General features: G+C 34.2%; 1 protein-coding gene across 2 annotated transcripts; it reads left to right on the top strand.

Annotated features, from left to right (window-relative positions):
* Positions 1 to 1,411: 1,411 nt before the first annotated feature.
* On the top strand, positions 1,412 to 23,163 carry LOC106120379 (zinc finger C2HC domain-containing protein 1C). 2 transcript variants are annotated; one of them, XM_013315713.1, is made up of 12 exons: positions 1,412 to 1,742; positions 10,953 to 10,973; positions 18,435 to 18,602; positions 18,858 to 19,076; positions 19,291 to 19,374; positions 19,573 to 19,727; positions 19,806 to 19,896; positions 20,608 to 20,652; positions 21,130 to 21,150; positions 21,305 to 21,505; positions 21,852 to 22,047; positions 22,373 to 23,163. In XM_013315713.1, the coding sequence occupies exons 1-12, from the start codon at positions 1,704 to 1,706 to the stop codon at positions 22,531 to 22,533; spliced, it is 1,401 nt and encodes a 466-aa protein (XP_013171167.1). In that variant the 5' UTR covers positions 1,412 to 1,703; the 3' UTR covers positions 22,534 to 23,163. The 2 variants fall into 2 exon arrangements, with proteins under 2 accessions (XP_013171167.1, XP_013171168.1); XM_013315714.1 differs by lacking the exon at positions 10,953 to 10,973.
* Positions 23,164 to 23,695: the final 532 nt, after the last annotated feature.

Genomic DNA, 23,695 nt, shown 5'->3' on the forward strand with positions numbered 1-23,695 from the left:
TTTGCCGTGTCAATATTTTTGTCGTAGAAAATGACCTAAAGGTCTATGTTACCAGGTCATAAAATAAAAAAAAAAAAATTGTCGTAGAAACAATTAATTTAACTTTCCTCTATATTCATATAGTTTTAATGGATAATCTTATGTATTTTAGTCCATAATTCTAGAAAAAAAAAGTGTTTATCATAGTGTCTGTATCTGTGTGTCAAAATGCTATTTTAATTATGTTTTTAGTTACTTTACATATTCTCGAGTGTGCCAAATTTTCATGTAGAAACAGCCACCGCCTACCCCGGAGCAAGGCGCGCAGTTGCCGGCTCTGGGAGCGCTAGCCAATGGGCGTACATATTTTGGGCGCCTGAGTTACCTTTGTACCCAATACTTTAATACGGCCTTGAATACTGTCAAAGTAAACAATAGGTGATATAATACGTCTGTATAAGCCAAGCCTTAATTTGTAAAGTCGCAGTGTGTGAAAATTTGGAGTGAAATTGACAAATAAGATGTGTAGCCATGGACGTAGTAGTGACGTCACGAATGCGTATGTCACTGGCAACAGAGAATTATGAGTGTTTGTATGTAACTTTTGTAAAATAAATGCCTTTGGGTTATTATTTTGTTTTATTTTGATTAAAGAGCGACTTTTATAAATTAGTAGGAAGCAGACAAAGAAGAAAGGTTTCGACGAGTTAAATAAAATTTAAAACTTGCCACCAGCGCCATCTATTGCGCAGCTTTAAAACTAAATAAGCTTTGAGACGTAATAAGTAATTCGCTTATTATTGCTTTAAAACCTTCCTCTCGATGTCGCTTTTAAATAAATCTACGTCAAAGTAAATTTGTCATGACCGTGAAAAAGCACAAATGTGGTGTAACAGTCCTTGAAAAAGATATGCTTCCATGGTTAGGACTTAGGCCGTAAGGAAAATATAAGAATGAAGAAATTTACACTATCTTTCATCTTTTCAACTGACAGACAACTAAGACAACTTTTTAGTGATTATTTTAAGTTAAACACCGATCCAAAAATCCGAAAAATGAGGCATTAAGATTTACCAACATTATACATGTTAATAAAGTGAAGCAATGTACCTAACTAAGTGATAACAATATAATTTACAGACTTATAGAATAGGTTAACGACCGATAAAATTTGCAGTAAACTTACGCCGGCTTAGTTGCATTCGGCTGCGGGCTCGTAAATAATCTGCAATGCCTATATATAGTTATATTACATAAACAGTTTTATTTGACTAAAATAATTACAAAAATACTAAGGAATGGAGGCGCCCGTAGATTTAGATATAATTCAGTGCAGTCTGTTGATTACTCAGCTCAGGGCAGAGTATGCCGGTTGCGCTCCCCGCCACGCCACGCCATCTCGCGGCCGCATGTCCTGCGTTAGTCATAACAGCTGGCTGAGTCGCGCGGCGACCGTTGCCTCGTTTTATCGTTACGACGATAAGTAATAATTTAAAAAGCGTGCTTTACTTATCTGTACCCATTCCATGTTCGATTTAAAACGCGGGAAAGAAATTTAGGCATTTTGTCATTTGTTGTGTCAAATTTTGTGATTGTTGTGTTTGTATTTTATAATATTTTATTGCAAATTTTAATTCGTGTGTACATTTTTCGATAAACACTGTTTATTTCAAATTCGTGATAGACTTCCATCTTCCAGTTGTGTCCAAATTTGTGATAAGAAAATGGAGAAAGGTGGTGGATCTAGACTTCTTCAAATGCAGGTTGGTATTTAATTTTATTGTACATATTTAATAATTATCCTAGGTACATTTGGGTTGGCAGGCAGACTACATATTGTTTTTTTCTATAGAATATTAAACCTAATATTTAATAACATTCAGATGATATTTACCTATCTACCTAATAGCTTTCATCGTATAAACGTGGAAGAAGCGAGAGATGTGTGTTCAGACCTTGCCAAATGGAAGCCCTAGGTTCTGCCCACCACTCTGCGTAACGGGCGAGAGTTGCCACTGCAGCTTCGCTCGGTTTTTTATTATTCTTTGCTAATACATTTTTATAACTTTATCCTACGTTTTCAATAATTGTTAGTATGGTCCAAAAATTAGGTATTGTCATAACAAATAATGTTACTATGGCAACTAGTTTTGTATGGGCACTATTATGGATATAAAAAGAAAAAGATCAACATTATGTGTCGTTCATTATTACATAATAAAAACACCAACAATCGAAAAACATCCGTGACCCAGAAGTAGGTAGAAGTCATAGAGGGATTTCTAATGGGTGCAGTCCAGGCACACCTTCATCGCCCCTTCCACGTTCATACGTGTATAAAAATATATCATTTAAATTTTAATATATCTATAAAATAAACAAAAAAATGTGTTACTCGACTATTAACAAACGTAAATAAACTGTTTGGATTTACGTAGTTTTGCACAAAAAAGCTGCTTTACAAATGCCATAACTTCATTTTCAGTACCTTTTATTGACATTTTTTCCATGTTTCGCTGCACCCTCCCTCATTAAAACCATCCGTCTGTCTAGTCTGGCGGAAACACGCTCAGCTTTTTTATTTTTATTTCTCGCTAACGAACCTGCGAATATTTGCATAAAGCCTGTTCCTGAAACGCATTTTTGTTTGATATACAGAAGTTTGTGTTGAGATTTTTTGATGTGGACTTTTTTTAGATGTACATTGTGCCTGATTTAGTTATCTATTACTGCAAATCTTTATCAGTGTTTAATGGTTATCGAGGAAATGGGAAATCAGTACTCAAAAAGAAAGTATTAACAAACGTCACATAAGATTGACTGGATATAAAACGAAAGTAATGTGAATTTTATTAAATTCACAAAAATAAATATATAGTTTTTTTAAGTGCTATAATCTTAGTGCATTTTATCAGTCTTCATAAGAGGTAAATGCCCCAATGCTGGCCGGCAAACAGGTTCCCTAAGGTATTTCGCTTTACCAAGTTCTTCTCATGTTTAAAAGACTACATAAAAGGGCTAACTTAATATTTCTGTCACAACAAAAAAAATTATATCATAACCAAAAAAACTTGATCATTGTTTATGCCTTTGATGATCCCATTTGCTATTACGATTGCAAATAACTGCACTACTAAAATGTTAAACATATTAAAATCAACAGTTATTTCCAAAACAAATATCGTTAAATGTAAACAAAATAAAAAGGAGAGACATTAATAGACGAAAAATAGTACTTAAGACACGATGTTAAAGTTCAATTTGGCGTAACAATTAACATTCCTTATTTGAATAATTCGCATCATGATTCACCAACGGCCGTTTTTCGAACGCGCCAAACGTTATGTCGTCGGCGTTGGCGCAGTTTCATATCTTATCTATCCCATTCGTACACTTGTATTAAGTTAGTGAGAAAGGGAGATAGATATTGGTAGTTTGTTCAACGATGCTTGAACCTTGACCCTATCTTGACCGTTATTACGCTCAGTCAATGGAACTAAACTGAAATGTTACTTTTGCGATCTTTTTGCTTCTGCAATACCATTCTCGGTTAGTGAAACTAAAATTTTAATTATTTTATATTGTATTTGTTCAAAGCGATAAAGTACACTACAGATTTTAATATTAATAAACGCACGTTTCCACTACCGAAAACCTTTTATAGACATTTGACACAAAACAGTAGTAACTCGACAGTGGAAGTCCACGACTTGTAGGTAATTCCTATGTTCTTTTTAATCGTGATTGTGATATAGGATGTTTTAAACAAAAAGATAAAAAAATATAACTATGTGAAATTTTCATCTGACAATCTTCCAACACGTGTTATATTTCTCACGATGTATGCAGTTGTGGTCGTTTTGTCCAAAGGATATGAATTATACATTTCCTTACAATGTCCCAATGCTTATTGGAGTTTATTACATAATAATACACATTTCAAAATTTTAAAAAATATTTATTAAAACTATTCAGGTCGAATATCCACTAAACCTTCCGCACCTTTAATTAATGACACACTTTTTATAACATACTAGTTGTCGCCCGCGACTCCGTCCGCGTGAATATATTATATAAAAAAGCTTAGTGTAGCCCACCCATCCACATCACATCCATCTAAACATTCGCATTGTTCATATTAGTAAGTTAAATAAAAAGCAACTCTTCAAGGCATGAATTCGAAAAAAAAGATTAAATAGTATCCTATGTCCGTCTCCTGGCTCTAAGCTATCTCCTCACCAATTTTCAGCAATAAAAAAATAAATAGAGAGTAAATTAACATAACAAACAGTATTTGTTAAATAAATTGAATATTGTAAGATCAAAGAAAACCAGTTGCAAGATTGAGTCATAACTCACAAAACTGCTTCGCTTTGTAATTACTTTCACGTTTTCTTTCACTCGTCTAAAATAAATAAAAAGTTACGTAGTGATTGTACAAAATTTACTGTTATGTAAGATACAAAGCTACTTAAACAGCTTACGTAAATAACAATGTCATGATTTTTTTTATCAAAAAAAGTTTTTTTTTTCAATTGGATGTGATTTATGATCTTCTTTACACATTTGAGAAATTAATTATAATAATTTACTTATTGTTTATTGCCCTGATCGCCTTAAGACGTTACTGACTACTAGCAGTGATTTTTTTTTATATTCTATACTAGTGGTGGCCCGCAACTTCGTTATTGCAGAATTAAAAAATAATAATCTTTAATATGCCCGCGTGCACCAGCTACCTTCCCTTCCAAGGCCCGTCAAAATCGGTCCAGCCGTTCTGGAGATTAAGCTGAAGATAGGCGGCCATATATTAATTAAAAAAAGTGTTTTTCATTATCAGGTACGTAAATACATCATGTGTACGAAATGAGATTATTTCTCTGTATTACACATTATACATACAGACACTCCAACTTTATTAATATGTATAGATACAGTAGCCGGTTATATCATGCGAGGGGCATGATGGTAGTTATAAAATACAGGTAACTCTGGCATACATTACGTACACTTTCACTGAGTTTCGCACACGCCGCGTCACACGGGATGTAAACGTAAAGGATATATTGCGATGAGAACTGCCGAATACGATGAGAAAATGCTTTATAATAAACTTTCACAGATTATACAAATCCGATTCAAAAGTTAGACTCAAATATTTCTTTTCTGGCAAATAACAGTTTAATTTTACCTATCGTCTCATAAGCAAGGATACTTAGTGAAGACGTAATTATTTAGTAAATGGTCGCTTTCGCCAAAGTTATTAATAAAAATTGATGAAATCTTTGCTCTCTACTATCTATATAATAAACTACAGATTTATGATATACAGTACGATTAATAATTGTTTCTCTAGTCTGTCATCCAAAACTTTTTACTCAGAGTTTGCAATATAATAGGTATAGTTTGTGACTGGCATCGACCTACATAGAGACAACGATTATCCCAAACCGTTATCGTGGCGGCGCGATCGATAGCGACTCGCGACAGCGGCCTGCGACCCGTCCCACCTGACACTAACACATACGTACTTATTTATGTAGTTTTCAATTGCCGTAATACTTATTTTCATCTAAATATTGTCACATCCATCCTCATATAGCCTGAAAAGTTATTCGTTCCTTAATAGCTCTACATAGACATTTACTATCTATGGGTTTTTCAATGAAAATGAAAGGAAAGACGATATGTTTGTTATGATTATGGTACAGTCAGCAGCATCAATATGAATATAGTTAAAAGCTTTAGTTATTTATATACGGTTTTAGTTTTAAGAATTCGTATTCACTTATTCTTCCGACTAGAAGTTTTTAACGAATACGTGCAAAAGTATTTTTGAAACCGATAGCTCTGAAAGTTTATAAATTTTTTTAATAGTTATATATATAATAATGCAGCTTACTGTACATGCATGTAATGAAAACTCACGGCAATACAGAGAGTCACAGAGTAATAAATTACAGAGCGCAAGTCGCGGTTTGCTGATGGATTCAACTATTTGATTTATTCATTGCGATTGGTGCAGTGGCTGCGGCGGCTGCGTCCGATCCGCACTGCGCCAATCTCAATTCAATCTCACTTCAAAACTCACCCCCTACACCCCTTTCACATTACTCATGAAGTATGCTCCTTGCATTTATATCTGCTTTAGTTTTGTTGTATTTTATGTCATCTTCGAGGACTGTATCAAGGTTATTACTCGTTAGTCTTAAGATGACAAGTTTTCAATACTTTCCTTTAATAATGGTGATAGTTTTTAATGTCGCCTTTTTAGTAAGTCTTCATTCTAGAACTTTATTTTATAACTTTTTTATAGAAAATTTCAAGATAATAAGGTAAAGTCAGCCATTGCCATAAATCAGATGATATAACTTCATGTCTTAGGAGTCCATTGTCTCGTTAAGCAGTAAACTATTCCAAATAGGAGTTGCCATTGGCCACAGATGTTTGAACGTCAAAGGAAAATTTATAATATGTTTATTTGTTCTTCAGCTCACGTCTGCGATAAATCATCGGGTCAGCACACCACGTGGGTTAACGAGCGATTTTTAATGTTCCCCTTACCAAAAATTAAGGTCTCATAAAATTATCATGTCGATAATGTCATATTGTGGGCGGGCATTTTGCAGAAATCAAGTTATGCCAGTTTTGTAATCTTGCAAAATCTGGGTCACCCACGCGTCTTCTTTTATGAACTTGGGTGGTAAATTACACAATTTTTATACCTTCGTCTCTTTTGGATCATTTCTCATATTAGTGCATAAGATTTTCATATGCACTATAAACTTTTTTTGCGCATCTAATTTTGCAGCAATAACATTAGGGTACTGTTACTCGAAGACTGCCACGAAGTTACCTTATAAAGTAATGCAATATCACGCAACTCAACATATGTATGTAAGTAAAGGTATCTATGTTGTTGGCGCAGGCGCCGCGAGTAGGGTTGCCAAGCAATAAACTTAGACCCGAATACTAGTTAAGAAAGACGACCTTAATTGACTCACCAAACCTTAACTACCTTTCGATAAAATGAAGGTAAATGATTTGTCAACCATTGCCTTCTTGACCGAGAAATAAGTCCACTCTTGATCCATTCTCCAAATACATCGATGTCAAACTCGTAGCCCCAAAAACAAAACCATAACTTAAGCTCGTAACCCAGAAGAGTAGTTAAAGATTACGGATATCTTTGACGTGAACTTGGCCGAATAAGCACCTTGCTAATCTTAATTCAGGACAAACTCTAAGACGTGTCAGCCCTAAGCTTGAGTTGATTTACGTAGGCAGCGTTGAGCATGAGTCAAGCGAGCGTCAATGCACCGCTCGGATTCCATTGCTTACCGACGTCATTACGAGACGAGACGGCAATCGTTAATGATGTAGTGGCGTCCCACCGGGATACAGCTTCTTAAACTGTTAATTATTCAATTTAGGAAAACCATATAGTAAGATATGAGTTGTTTTTTATTAGCAATCGTAATTTGAAATTCTTGCCATTAAAGGACTGTTTGAATTCTTGTATGTTATTTTACAGATGTACTGATATGCAATAGGGTAAAACCTTTTGGAACTTCAACTTATCACCATTCATTTCTTTATTTAGTTGAGAATTTTTAGTAAGCGAGGCAATAATCAATTCCAATCTAATTAAGACTATCATATTGAAGCATTGTTAACTTGCTAGTGATAAGAACATCATTATATGTACCTCGTCTGGTATGTACACTTACTAACATTGAACGAATCGAACTCACTTATTGTTAACCGAAAAATAATTCACTTAAAGAATAACAGCGCTCTTTATATTTACTCTTATTTTAAAAGACATGGAAAAGTTTAGTATGCAGCTATTGAAAGAAAAGATATTCAAGAAAATTGGTGTTCAAATGCATAGGTACACTTTACATATAAGTAAATAAGATTTATTTACTATTGAAACGGAATTATTCATTTGTTTACCATCACGTTTATTACCAATTCCAATTACATATTTATTATCCTCATTACTAAGCACTCGCGTGATTGATAAAGGGTCTATTTATACCGTGTTCCGAACGATGTGGCCACTTCGTGCGTCGGCTAAACAAATAGTAACAGACCATTTCGACTAATTGAGAAATGCGCCGTAACCACACTTGAGGCAACAAAAATAAAAAGTATTAGAGAGTTTTTATGATTTGAAATTTTAATAAAGAACATAATAATAATGGAGCTCTTTTTGATTTTCATATATCTAGGTGTCTCAAGGTCATCTGGGCATAAAATTCTCAACCCTACTGCAGTCTACATTCCGTCAGGCGCTCTTTCGTTGCGCACGCGCAACAATTTATAATACTTGTACTGAAGATTGCGCTACACCGGTTTTTGTATTGAAATACGAGCGGGATGCGAGATAAGTCTTTGTGTGAATCTTACCTTCAAGTGTTTGACGTAATACAGATATATTACTTTTGTGATAATAGCATAAGTAATGTAATAACAAACTAACGCATAACCTCGTCACTATAGGATGAAAGTCAGTAGCTCATAATGAATTTTCTACAGTTTTATGTATGGATCTACATTGTCTTTGGTTTATTAATATTTAAATGCGAATGTTTAGATGGATGGATGGTTGTTTAAAAGTATCACCAGAACATCTTAACGGTTCTCGGTATAATTTGGCATACATATGAAACATAGTCTAGAAGAAAACATAGGCTGCTAATTATGTTTTTTTTTAATACCGCGCAGACGGAGTCGCGGGCGATAGATAGTATGTTGTATTCCTTATGATATTGTTAAATAGCATTACTTTTTTTTTACTTGATCCTTTAAATGAGGGCAATTAAAAGTAAAAATTTTATAGAGAGCTAGAGCTTTAGTAAGAAGGCTAAAACGCTTTCTAATTAAAATTCTAAGTAGGTACTAAGCAAACAGCTTTATAAGGCTTAACGATTGTCTTATAAATCGTTGTGCCAACCTTTAGGATTTCTTCTTTAGATGTAATGGATACGTTATTAGCATCAGTGCGGTACCAACATTAGCAAATAGGGTCGAATTACTATTCTTGATCCTCTACCACCACTGAACGTTTTTGAGTAGTGAATATCAATAATTTACACATATTACTAGTATTATGTTTCAAAATATTTCTATTTAATTAAATAACATGAGTTTTATTATATAAATAAAAAGCGTATTATCCTCAGGTAAACTCTCCATTATAATATTAAACCTTATTACTAAGTTATAAGATTCAAAACCATAGCAGTACAGAACTGACGTATTTTGGTTAGTTAATTAGTTTCTGTCGGCATCGTGTTTGCAATTTCAGTGCTCAACCGCCGTGTCCACAAAAATTTTATAATGCGAAGGGTTTCGAAGCCGTCCGCAGAATGAAAGGTGATTCACCATAACATAAAATAATACAATAACTAGTATAATATTGTTTATTATCAAGTAAACATATAAATAGTTTAATTCAAACCTGTTATAAAATAAATTTTTATGTATTAGATACAGGATGTTTTTGTTTTATAATTAAGCTGCAAAGTTCATATCATACTGGTGTGAGTGGCGTTATTGAAATTATAAACTAAGCAACAATTAAACCAGTTAGAGACACAGTTATCTTAAAGCAAAAGCAAGTTCCGAAAGTATTCATCATCATCAGCTCATTATACGTCCCCATCGAGGGGCTCGCAGCCTATCCTAAGTTAAGGGTGATTAGGCAATTTTCAACCACGCTGGCCAAGTGCGGATTGGTTGACTTCACACATATCTTTGAATTTCTTCTCAGATGTGTGCAGGTTGCATCAAGATTCCTCCACCGTAAGAACGTCGGATAAATGTACATATGTAAATCGGAAATCGAAAAACACATTGGTACATGGCGGGATTCGAACCCAGGACTTGCAAATTGCAAGTCAAGTGCTTGACCGCTGAGCCACCGACACTCCTTGAAAGTATTCACTAATATATTTTATAGAAATAAAATTCGTGCCAGATTATCTAATCTATCATTTGATTAGGAAAATTTTACGAGTTAGCTAGCCTGATCGGCAATTACAAATCCATGCCACTAGCGTGTAGCACTGTCATTTCTATGACTATCGTGTTAATTACACAGGTAACCCAATAATGGTATCACATTTCACATAGAACTAGACCTAAGGACACACTCGTTGATGTTAATTTTTTGAAGAATTTAATTTCGGAATTAAAAAAAAAGACATGGTAATATAATGGTAAATGGTAACATGATAATTTTGGTTAGTTTTCCTTCAGTATTATAGTGAAAATAATTGTTTTTTTTTTCTTTAAAAAGATCATTTCTAATTGTATGTGTTTACATTGATTCTAATCGTAACGTCATTTCCTATGGTGAGATTTTTTTACCTTATAAGTAGCGGATTGCCACATAGAGAACATCTGTGCCATCGTTTGAATGTACAATAAAGGAACATTACGATTGCTTTATGTCGTAAATCAGTAGTTTGAATTTGCGGACAGCAAGAATTTAACATCTACGTCAACGTGTGTCAATAAATATTGTTATCTCTACTTTTATAAAGTGATTGAAAGAGATAAGAGATGTTTTTATACAAAGAAAACGCCACAGATAAAACACATCTACGTAAGGCGAACGATGAAAAGATTACATTGCCTTTGATAACTACATTTATAATAGCGTCGAGGATTTTCTTTATCCTCTCGAATATTTTTTTTTATTATTGTTTAAATAATGTACGCAACGAATAGCTTTTTTTCTGCTTAAAACTGTCTGTAAAGTTAAATAAACATATTTGTACTCTTTTAAGTATTCAAACAATGAACTTAAATATTTCTTCGTTTTGAATTCGCTAACATCCGCTGTAGTCGAGTGTTATTTGTAAACAAAAGAAAAATCCTCTTATAAGAATCAATTTCATGTCCTAAAAGTACGACTGTTTACTTTTTCTTTCTTTTAAGCTTTTTATTTTCTTTCACAGAAAGAAAGAAATATTCGTATGGTGAGTGGAAGATAAAAAATTTAAGTACATATAAATCTCTCGTAGGTTAAAGTAGATTATGTAAATAGTATCTTTAGATAAAATCTATAATACCATATTATCAAAGCTTAGAAAACTTTTTTAAAACATGTCATAATATATGGCCAGTTATAGACCTATATTTATATTAAATATTATAGAAACCCTAGAACGTTTTGTTGAAATTCACACCCGTACTATTATTTAATTCGCACGACTATTTATATTTGATATTATTTTTCTTCATATATACTATAACGTATGCACTCTTATTTGTCACCCTTTTCTTCTATTTTAGTCCTGTACTTATGTATATTGTTAGCCATAATCATCATCATCATCAGCTCACTATAAGGCCCCACTGAGAGGCTACCTAAGTTAGGGGTGACTAGGACATAGTCAACCACGCTGGCCCAGTGCGGTCTGACTTCACAAATATCTTTTAAAATTTCTTCTCAGATATGTGCAGGTTGCATCACGATATTTTCCTTCACCGTAATAACGTCGGATAAATGTACATATTTGAATCGAAATTCGAAAAAGCAGTAATACCAACATGCAAAGAAGACTAATAGTACTTAGTTAAAATAGCTTATCCTGAAACATTATCTGAGATTACTGCGCAACCCTAGACTAAAGGTCAACAACACGTAAAGCATATAATAAGATTAACGTGAACTGTTAAATAATCTAGATCTAATTCCCTCATAATTGTAAGAAAAAAAGAACCCAAGAATCTTCCAGTAATGGGTAATGCTATTTGAGTACTTCCAAACATAGGATACAACATAATAGTTAGATAAAAGAATCAAAATAATTTTGGATTTCCACTGTCAAAAAACTTGCACAAAAACGTACTGTTTGTTCTGTGTATATCTTGGAAAAGAACAGCGACAACTGTATCTTAATATTATAAATGCGAACGTTTGGATGGATGTTTGTTTAAAGGTATCTCCCAAAGGGCTGCAAGGATCTCGCTTAAATTCGACATAGATGTAGAACATAGTCTGGAAGAACACATAGGTTACTAATTAATATGTCTATAAATGTTTCGGCATTATAATATCGATAAGGAAGATCATAACACAATTTTATAACAAAGAACTTCTTTGTTAACGATACAATGAGAGTAAATTGTCAAACGAAAGTGGTGACGTCATCTAAGGCTACGCGGTGCGATGAGTCAGCCAGCGCGGCGACACATGTATGGTCACATACAAGTCACGCGGGGGCGTCACCCGACCCACATACGATGAAAAACTATTATAGAAATATTTATGCCAACAAAGTAAAGGAAAGTGAATTCGTGAAAAAGTTTGGTACCATTTGTTAGGTTTGCGCGCAAGGTCACAATTGGCAAATTAAGAAAGCTAAGTTAAACTGTCCAACGGATTTCGATAAAACTTGGCAAGTATCGAACAGTCGAAGAGATGAAGCCGTCGAGCCGCTAATAATGAAATAAAAACTCATAATTATTTTTGTTTGAATTAAAAAAGAAAATGCAAAGATTGCAACAAACATATCAACTTCATAACTGCCCGCATGTTTTGCAAAAGAGTTTATTAGCAATGTATTCAATAACTTTTGTAATAATTTATAAATTACGAATCTAGTTTAATAATTTTACGATAGTAAACGATAGTGACATTTTGGAGTTGCAATTTAGTCATCTTAAATATAATCTTGCAAGATTGATAAACTGTGGAAAGTTAGAAAGCGAAGATGACTTGTGAGTCAGCGCTACCGAGACACATTAAACGGGTTAATTGCTTTGCCGACAGTAAGCCAAATATTGAATTGCGTCCAGACAACTTTGACCTTGTCTGCAGTGAAAGCAGCAACGTGGATACACTGGCTAAGTTTAAAGTCACATTTCGTGATCTTTCACATTAATCTTAAGCCATGGTGAAGTTCTAATACGTCTTCCAAATAGTCTACTGTCGTGTGATTTCGTTTATACAACTTTGAAAACATCAATTCAAGTTCCATAGAATCTGTCAGAGCTAGAATTTTGTTACTCAACGCACCTGATAATAGAAACATAATAACATAACTTACCTTTTTAAATGTATACAAATTCAATGTATATTATAATCATCTTCTTTATTACTTATAAATATCAAATCAGATTTCCAGTTATATAACTTCGTTATAATTTGCTTCGCGTCGTTTCGATATCAAAGCACACAAAGCATGGTTTGCACTATTCCTTTAATTTCCCACGGGTACACTTGAATATTAAACATTGAACTGCTGCACTGTAGGATGTATGATTACATTTTAAATTCAAATGTAATATACTTATATTATTTACTACTAACTAAATTAATAATATAAATAAAGTATTTACTGTAGTAACATAGAGTTGCCCACTGACCGATCGACCCAATGGTACACTGATAATCGTTGTCTTCCACCAATGTTCTTAAATCCATAATTAAACGAAATTATATCATCATCAGCTCACTATACGTCCCCTCTGAGGCGCTCGGATTTTACCCTAAGTTAGGACTGTCTAGGCCATAGTGAACGACACTGATCAAATGCGGTTTGGTTGACACAATTATTTTCTTTGAATCTTTCTAGTTTCTTTGAATTTTCCTTCACCGTAAGAACGTCTGATAAATGTACATATGTCAATAAACCCAAAGGTACACGAAAGTATATACAGTACACATAAAACATTCGACTATTCATTCCTTCGACCAGTGAGCTATCATAAGTTGGATAACTTAAGATCTACAATTACTGGTACTTGTCCGTAGATGGTATACTGAACCCTACCGCATCCGGTCACTTGTCCCCTCAGTTAAAATGGTCACGCATCACGCACTATGCGTTTTCAGCACCTGTACTAATATATCCTCATACATTGTTTACATTGTGTTACTCAAGTGTGGTTTGTGTCGTTTAAAATGTATCAGGTATTTTTACTTTTAACGCTTATGAAGTATTTTTAGATTATTCACGTAGACTCCTTTAAATGTTATTAAGAATTCTAATCAAAAATGCTCTTAGATGAACTGTTCATATTAGTCTTAAATCTGGTATGAAAGAGGAAAGTATTCAACTGTATTAGAATCATGGCAAATGAAATCTCTGGTCTCTGACTACACAATCAGGTCAAGGATGTTAGTAACTGTTAAATGTTGCCATCCAACAGAAACTAATTTATATAAACATCTTTGACTAGTTGTCAGCCACTGCTGCGTCTCTTTTATTAATTAATAATGTGTTTATAAAGGATATATTATAAATCACTAACGATCACCAATAGAGTAACAGGACTACTGTTTTAAACTAAACACCATTGATATAAACATAATTAAATATGTAAATTAAACCTTATCCAATAAACTTAAAGTTGTTAATTAAATGTACATCTTAATAAGACGATAATCCAATAAGGAAGTATTAATCAGCGGGTCAAGTTACCTCGCTAGTAGAGGTCAAGTTGACGTGACATTGACCTCCGTGTGCAATCGTCTCTAGGCGACCAGCAACCAAACAAATAACCACCAAGGGTAAAGCACACAATGATTTTCATTCACATTACGAAAGCTGTCGAAGTACAAACTAAAACCAAACAGAAATTTTCTAAACCTAAATTTTACCTATTACAGTGTAAAAATGCATAAATTAATATAGTATTTTGAAAGTAGTGTCAAAATAAAATAGACCCAATGGAGGTACGTTACTTTAATAAACCCATGGATCAAGTGAACTGGTGGCAACGAAAAAATCGGTGGAGTCCTGGCAGTGTTTCCTCGATATCCTTGGAGGGAGCTGATCCTATTGACATAAGGAATGGTTGGCTAACACTTTCTGAGCATCAGGTAACAATTTATTTTAAAAAAAATGAAAAATCAGATCCAAATATAAAAAATCGAACCGTTACGATTTAGGGTGGTTTAACATGAGAGAGTAGACCAAGGGAGATGCTTAATTTTCTCCGGTGTTGCAAATGTCCTTGGGGTCGGTTCAACATTCAATTTATTCTATCCTTCATTTCCCTGCTCGTTTATCCCTTTCTTCTATTAAAAATGTTATATAATGACTATATAAGTACTAACACTAGTATATAAGAATCTAGTACATAAGCACTACATAACTTTATATCGAATCATTTTGCTATTTACTCCATTTTGTTATATAATATCATGTAAGATAACTAATACTAATATATAAGAACCTAGCACATAAATATTTCAACATCCCTTTGTCTTAAACTATTTTGCTATTTTCGAAACATTGTATTTACCGTTGATAAGTTAATATGTATTTGTTTAAACATCGATAACTACCATTTCCTAACTACTTGTTTACAATTCTCACAAACTCTGTCAAAACAAACTCCTAATTATCTATTTACGATTCCTCTAATTCTATCAATAAGTCATTTGAGAGTATTGTTTACACAATACCCTTATATATACTCTATGTCTAAATTATATTAGGTCATTCACTGTTTCAACGTACTGCTGTTAACTTGTAATTTTATCCTTGTAAAATAAATTATTTTTATTTAAAAGTTTTTGTCACTTGGCCATATAACAAAAATCTCTTATGATAAATAATTAGTTTATTATTTACTTCAGTATACTAATAGTGAATACTAATTCACGTTCGCGACTTTTGTTATGTTTGCGACTTAGTCATGTGGGCAGGCAACCTTCGTTACATCACACCTCCGCGTCGACCTCGTTGAATCATAATGTGGACAGGTTCGCAAAACAATCAACTCCTTTATATTGCTTATTAATATTCTTACCTTTTGTATTAACAACCATACACGTAAGTTTATTTGCTCTATATCCATTATCTACCTATTGTTTTTATCCATAATGGATACATGGATACGTGTAATTATTAAATTTAAACAGTTGACTCTTACACCTACTGAAGTTGTATATAAAAATTTAATTAACATCAATATGGATAAAAAATAATATACTAAATATAATAAATAAAAATTATGAAACATTTGTTTCACAACGCTAAGATCTTGTCAAGTACATATTATGTGTGGGACATAAACTTAGTTGTCGCCCATAAAAAGAATAAGGAAGGAAATCATTGACAACACGCCTACTGCAATAGATATGATACTCATTGATATCCTTGTAGCGATGGAATAAGGTTTTATATGTCCGTGTAAAGTATACACATATGTGAGAAGAAAATAAACCGACCCGCACTGGTGATAGTTGACTATGGCTTATTCATCCCTAACTTGGGTTTGCTCGTATTGGAAAATGTAAGAGCTGATGACGACATGTAAAAGCAATATTACGATTTATATTAATTGCAATAGATTCATGTTTGAACTTGCAGTTAGTATGCAAGTAGCAATTGTGGATTCCAGTAGATTATTAGTTTTTGGAAAACATGGATACTTGTCAAATCTAGATCTTGTACGAGACATTTTTTTACCGCCACAATTTTGTTAGTCTTAGTGTGTACTTTAGCTGTCTGAACTAAGAACTTTTTACATTGTAACTAAGGAAATAAAAATGTTAGATTTAATTCCCAGGCGTAAGGTCGATGACTGGTGAGTCAGTGCAGCCGTGTAAGGGCATTCTAGTTCTCAGCTTCACATCTATATGTATGTACATGTGGCTCGCCTTGGACGTGCACAGCCCACACCGCGATATGCAAATGGATAGAAACATCTTTAATCGAGTTTATAGACGTAGGTTTTGCATACCGACTTATTCGAGAAAAATGTATTTAGTAACGAACGTCTTTTTCTTGTGATGCCTCTCCGACTAACGAAGGTTGGCGATTAGTTCTCCATATTTTTTCTTGTCACTTACGAGGCGAAATAGTTGGGCGGCACTCGCAACCTCTGTCTACTCTCGGATGTTGCGCAACCAGGACTTCTTTCTACGACCAACACTTCTTTTACCAGGAACTTCTCCCATCAAGATGAGTTGAATCAGATTGTATCTGTCGTGCCTAAGCACTTGGCCGAGGTAAGATACTTTTCTCATCTTGACGGTCTGCAAAAGTTCCCATATTTGATTGACCCTTTTTTTAGTAACGAACGAAGACTAATAATTCCATGATTGTTACGATACGGTATTCACCGACCAGTTTCGGCCTTGAATTGAGAAATTTAGAGCGACACATATCACATATACCATAAATGTTTATTGCATTTCACTTTAATTAAAATCTCTTATGTAGGACTTTGTACAGAAAACACCATATTTGAAGTACCAGTCCGTTCTTAGCACGAAATCTCTTTAAAAACCTTATAAGGTAACCGAAATTAAATGATTTCCTTATCAGGATATTCACGAATTATTTATATTTTTATCTTAATTTAAATACATTTTGCCATCCCTTTATACCTATTTGAAAAGTATTTTGTACAGTTGTCACGACATTTAAAGTTAAAAGTTACGACAAAATGTGGTAAAGCCATCAATTGACTACAAAATAATGGGTTGACCACATGTGGTAGTTTCCAAAGTGGTGGCAAGCGCTCCCGCCCACATCAGTGCGACATATTTATGACACTTCAGTGCACAATATTCCTTTCACTTTATTGACACTTGAAGTGAATGGAATCGATGTTTTAAAACTCGATTTAGTATCGATTTCAAAATCGATACGTATTTGGAAGATTGCATCTATAGATGATTTATATTGGATATTTTCTTAAATGTTTTTTGCAAGTTTAAAGTTAAAATTTACATAGTTTGTTACGTAATATAAATACTTTATTTCTATGACATTTCCTTACTTTTTACAAAGTTTGACAATGAAATAACAATGGTTTATTGTAAATTACAATATTAGCCCACAAGCAAGACAATGTCTGACGGCCTTCAATACTGCTGGCACTGACGGAAGTGATTCGATACAATAACTTTAAAAATCTTTAAGTTGTCTCCAGCTAAGCGTAGGCATTAGGAGACTAAAAGCAATTCATTTAGTGCAAGGTCATATTTACTTAAAGTGATTGTTTTGCTAACGAAGTCGCGGGCGATCGCTGGTTAATAATAAATTAGCAATGTCAACATGTCACAATATTTAATTTTACCCGGATAGTGTCCTACATCCGTGCTTCTAAGGACATAACCTAAACAAAGCAGGGCGCCGTATAAGGAAAGTTAACTGCGGTAACTAAGCCCACTACTATTTGATCTGTGCAATTTGACTAACTGATCTACCCACAGTTTATTAAACTGGAATCGATAACATCTCAATGATTTAATTAGGTCGTATTTGCTCCAATTATTGTTTGTTGGGAAGGAATAACGGCTTTATGATTTTCAATTGCAATTTTAAAGGACACGTAACTAGCTTAATGAAGAGACTTCCAGATTCTTTTACGGCCTCAGAATGTGAAGTTGCAAATCATTAAACCCTCCTTTATGAAGTAAGATAAATTTTCTCCATAGATTACCACTAACAGATTTATCTTGTCCTCAGGCTCGATTCCAACAGAAGCAGCTGCAGGAACGCGAGCTGAAGATCGCGTCATTATACGAGGCGCAGCAAGCACGCACGCTTGACAAGCTACGTCTCTCGCCTGCCACCAGCCCCAACAATCATACCAGCCCCAATGTACAGTCAACACATAACGTGCAGCCTGGCAAGGTCAGTACTTCACTATTACGTGAATCATGACAGCTAAAGTATCCATAGAACTTCCACAATAATTGTAATAAAGATCGGTTCTTACAGAATCTTAGTTCATTTGTGTAGTAAATCTATATTCAGTGACTTTGTGATATTCTGACACGTTCATTGCACATTTCTTTTTAATACATTTGTGTTGAAAATGTGTAAAACTACATCAATTATTCACTGGGAACTAAGAAAACACTAGCTGTAGATCATTATACTTCCTAGGTACGGCAAATGTTCGAAGAGCGCAGAACGAAGGCAGGTATAGACAAGAGCTACCCGCTGCAGCCCATACATAACACGGAGCGGGCGAAGCCTCGCGCGCACAACGGAGTGCCGCGCGTCGCCAACACCCGCACAACTCTCACCACAATCACCACACTCGACAGGAAGGCCGCCAAGACACATCTTGTTTCCAACACACATATAGTCAAGAAAGATATTGTGAGTACCTACACTTATTGCCGGACACACAGTCGTTACTTGAGGGAGTCCCTAAGTAACTGTTTTTAATTCCAAAAGTATTCCATTATAGTTGCTTATAAAATTTAATATTACATTCTTGAATTTCTTCGTCTCCGTCGTATTAACATTGTATTCGGTAAATAATTCAATAATTTTACCATTTCATTGTATTTTTTGCCATTTTTTTTTTCAGGTACACAAATCAGAAAACATCTTGAACGTCTCCGGTGATCTAAATCACAATCATGAGTTAGATTTGAATTCTATTAAACAATCGGTAAGTTTTATTTTATTACCGAACTTATAGATGGTTTCTGAGACCAAAATCCTTTTATCAAATGTAATAAGAGGGGTAACTATATTTTATATATAAGAATTTTGTTCTATTCTTGAAACCAACAATGAGTCAAAATTATTGATGAAGCGAAGCACATTTTCTCGCGATGTTACTATGATAAAAATATTTGTCTTCAAGAATCAACCGAATGGTGATTACTCTTACGTTGATGAAGTGGATAAGGCTGAAAACAATTGTCTCCTGCAAGATGAGACATTCCCAGAGGCGATGGCGCCCACGCCAACACCGCGCTCGCCTGAACCTAAAGCACAGGTTAAGAAATTCACACAGAGGTAAATATAACAAAACTCTTTCAGTAATATTTATGTTATAATTACTTAAAAGTTATTGCTATTTATAAACCTGTGTAGAAATCCAATACAAAAACGACCGACAAGTCCAACAAAGTCCAGGCCGCAGTTATCAAATGCCTCCACAAAGCGAGTCACCAGCGAAAGTAACGTAAGTAAAATGACTAATTATAATCATCATAGTATTATTAGGAAGTAACTAGAGTAGACTTAGTTCTCAAAGTCAGTAGTCGGAAGTGGTAAACGGCTGGTCACATCTTTTGAGTCAGCGACGCCAGGTACGGGTGGAAAGTCTGGGGAGGACCACAGAAGCGTTGGGAACCCCTCCGGGTGGACTGAAGACGTAGTACGGAAACAAGTCGTTGGATGAAAGGCGTAAGACCGTATACTGTGAAAGGTCTATTTTCTAGTAATGAACTAAGAAACGTTGATATGATGGTGTTTTTTTTAATTTAGCAGTAAAAAACAATTCCTATTGATCATCATCAACAGTCTTTATCTGCCCACTGCTGGACATAGGCCTTTCCCAATACCTTCTATAATATTCGGCCTCCACTTTTTTTTTAATTTTATGACCTGGTAACATAGACCTTTAAGTCATATATTATTTGGAGGTCCTCCACTTAATGTTCAATGGCAAAGATGAAAAAAATATATAATACTTTTCTCAGTGACATCTGTCACTTACTCTTTGATCAACTACAATACGTTCCATTTTATGCATATTGAAAATTAAAGACTACTTGATGTATTGATGACAATTGTGCGAAATTCAAATCAATGTGACACATGTTGTCATAATAGTAAACAAATCAAATTATTTGTATTTTAATAATAATTGTTTAAATAAATAATTATGCAGATGCCTGATAAATCAAGAGTGGCAACACAACGTGTCTCCAGCACTGTAAGTATTATTATATATTGTTAATTTGAATTATTAGATTTACGTGAAGTATTTGTGTTGTCATAATAGTAAACAAAGGTATCGAGAATCTTGTTGTGAAATTAAATTGTTTTGCAAAACATTGTTGTGACTTTTTTTGATATAAATCATAAGGTGGCAAACGAGCGAGCGGCCACCTAAAATCGCTGAAATAGCAAAGTGACCCTTGCCCATAGACATACGCAATTGCATATGCGTTGCCTACCTTTAATCGACGGAGGAGAGGATGCACAGAAAGGAAATATTTTCCCTTTCCATGCATCCTCTCATCCGGAAAGTCCACTTCCCATCCTTTCATTATAAGAAAAAGGGTGGGAAGGGAAAGAGGACTAACTGTGACTTAAATTGACTTCATTAATATGAAAATATGCTCAAAAATATGATCACCACTTTAAAATGTAAATGAAGTAAAAATCGAAACTTTTTTTTATATTTCAGGTACTTAAAAAAACACCTTCGGTAGGTTCTTGTTTTATTAAATTTTTATTATTTGATATTACGATTTGTTTTTATAATATTGCTAATTCTGATAAAAAATTAACTATTTTTGAATAATAATATAGTTATGCGTATTAAAATATTTCATATTTAGTTAATTCGATATGTATGACAGACGCCGGGCAGTAAAACCCGGTCGGGCACGTCAGTGGGTGCGGGGGGTAGTGCGGGGGTCGTGGGTGGTGGTGGGGGGGAGGCGTGTGGGGTGTGCGGGCGACGTTTCGCGAGTGACCGGCTCGCGAAGCACGAGGCCATCTGCAAGAAAGCGCACGCCAAGAAACGGAAGCCGTTCGATGTTCTCAAACATAGGCTGGCGGTAAGTTTGTGGATATATAAACAACAGCTTTTTCTTATCTTATGTTCTTAATGATGTCAAATGAAGATGAATACTGTTTTATATTTATGTATAGACACTAATAAATTGTCTTATATTGGCTACATGGAAAAGGGCACGGAAGCTGAAAATTTTAAGGCAAGCATAAATTTTATGGCACAATTCCTCGTCATCGTATCATTTTTATATCGATCATATCATATTGACATTTTATTACATCATCAATTGCAACACATTCTCAGTTTTCGATAACAAACACGCTTTAAATTTTGAAGAAAGCACTGAAATTATTGTTAAAATCCTTCATACTATTGTCTGGTTGGTCCAGGGTACGGAAGCGGAACCTTTTATCGGCAAGCTGCGCAAGGGGACGCAGGGCAGTGGTGGGGGAAGCGGGGCAGGCAGCGGGGGCGGGGGCAAGGGGTCGGGCAAGCAGCTGAACAGCACGTGGCGACAGAAGCACGAGGAGTTCATTCAGGCCATCCGTGCCGCCAAGCAGGTGCAGGCACATCTCAAGGCCGGCGGTCAGTACACGCTCTGTTCACATGTTCTTACTGTTCTATACATACCTTTCAGACTGAAGCCTCTAATATCTTTCTTTTTAGACCTAGATCCTAAATGAATCTGGTCACCAATCCCATTGCCAACCTTCTCGCTTCCAAGTTCTACTCGTCTAAAGAGGAACACCGTTTATGTCCCGCATGAGTCAATCTGCCTTTCAACCCTTTAAATGCTATTAGAAAATTGTTCTATATAAAATTGATTTTTTTTATCGTTTGACTGGTATTTGATTATATCCATTAGATATAAAAATAAAACATTAAGGACAAATTGTTTGTTTGTTTTCAGGTAAACTGAGCGACTTGCCCCCTCCCCCGCCGTCTGAGAACCCGGACTACGTGTCGTGTCCTCACTGCGGCCGGCGCTTCAACCAGGCCGCCGCCGAGAGACACATCCCCAAGTGCGTCAACTATCAGTTCAACAAACCCAAGAATAACAAGAAACGATAACTTACACTACACCAGTAAGTACATTGGTTATATCAACAGTGGCCATTTGTCTGAACAAACTGTCACATTTTAGTTCCAAATTTATTGTTAAAACTCTTTCTTATCTTAAAAGATGTTTAAAGATTGTTTGGCATATAAATTTAGATATTTTATGTTATTTGTGTTTGTAAAACGATTTTGACAAATACATCGATTTGACTTCAAATTTGACAGATTGACAGTACTCATTTGATATTGTTACTAAATTTGGAATGATTTCGGATGTAGAAAGAATTTAACACGTTCAATGTTAAGATTTTTTTCTTATAGTAAACTCCCACCACGAGTCGGTGGCAGTGAACGTGTTAATTTTAAATTGTATTTGGGAGATTGTTTAATAATTATTTGAAAAATGCATTTAAAACTGTTTGCTGAATTGTTACGAAAAATTTATTATAAAATTTGAAGAAATTTTTATGAGCACTGAAATTCCACTCTTATTTGCATTCAGTTACTACCTAATTTCTATTAAGTTCTTATTCAGCCATAAATTATAAAATAACATTAAAAGTGAATTTCTTTAGATTAGAAAAATCTAGAATTAACAAATTATAATTTAAAAGTATTATTTTCTTAACAAAATGTTTGATAAATTCGCATTTAATATGTAAATTTACTATTTTTAAATTTTCGATTTTCAAAAGTGATATTATTAGATGATTTATTCTTTGCATATTTTTTACTTTTAATATGAAATTATATAGTATTTTAAAACATAATGTAAAGAAGCTTTCTTTTAATATAACATTAACTTTTAAGTTATTATAGAAAAAATATCCTAATAATAGTAAGTACTAGTAATTTTTTCTGCATATCTTTTTTCATATTTTCCAATGTTAGTCAAATTAAAATTGTTTATAAAATGCCATGTTTCAAACATTCGGTGCGCTTATTCGAGTATATTTCATGATTCTCTTAGATTATAGAAAATTAAGAAAAATACAATAATTTAGTTTTCATAGGCTATCATTTTGTAATCTAAAGCAAGAATTTTGCTTTTTTAAATCGTGATAAAAAAACTTATGTATTTTGACTACAAAGACACGAATATTGATAATGTATTTAACTTTAGTACGCGAGGTTTAGTTTTACCTATATTTGTACAAACGCTTTATAAAACGCT

This window comes from Papilio xuthus, unplaced genomic scaffold, assembly GCF_000836235.2.
Source record: "Papilio xuthus unplaced genomic scaffold, Pxut_1.1 DF826961.1, whole genome shotgun sequence".
Classification (NCBI taxonomy): domain Eukaryota; kingdom Metazoa; phylum Arthropoda; class Insecta; order Lepidoptera; family Papilionidae; genus Papilio; species Papilio xuthus.

Bases quoted from the DNA above. Each gene is read 5' to 3' on its own strand.
- LOC106120379 (XM_013315713.1), top strand. From the start codon at position 1,704: ATGGAGAAAGGTGGTGGATCTAGACTTCTTCAAATGCAG. The intron at 18,603-18,857 runs GTCAGTACTTCA...TATACTTCCTAG, and splicing joins ATAACGTGCAGCCTGGCAAG to GTACGGCAAATGTTCGAAGA. The intron at 19,375-19,572 runs GTAAGTTTTATT...TTTGTCTTCAAG, and splicing joins TGAATTCTATTAAACAATCG to AATCAACCGAATGGTGATTA.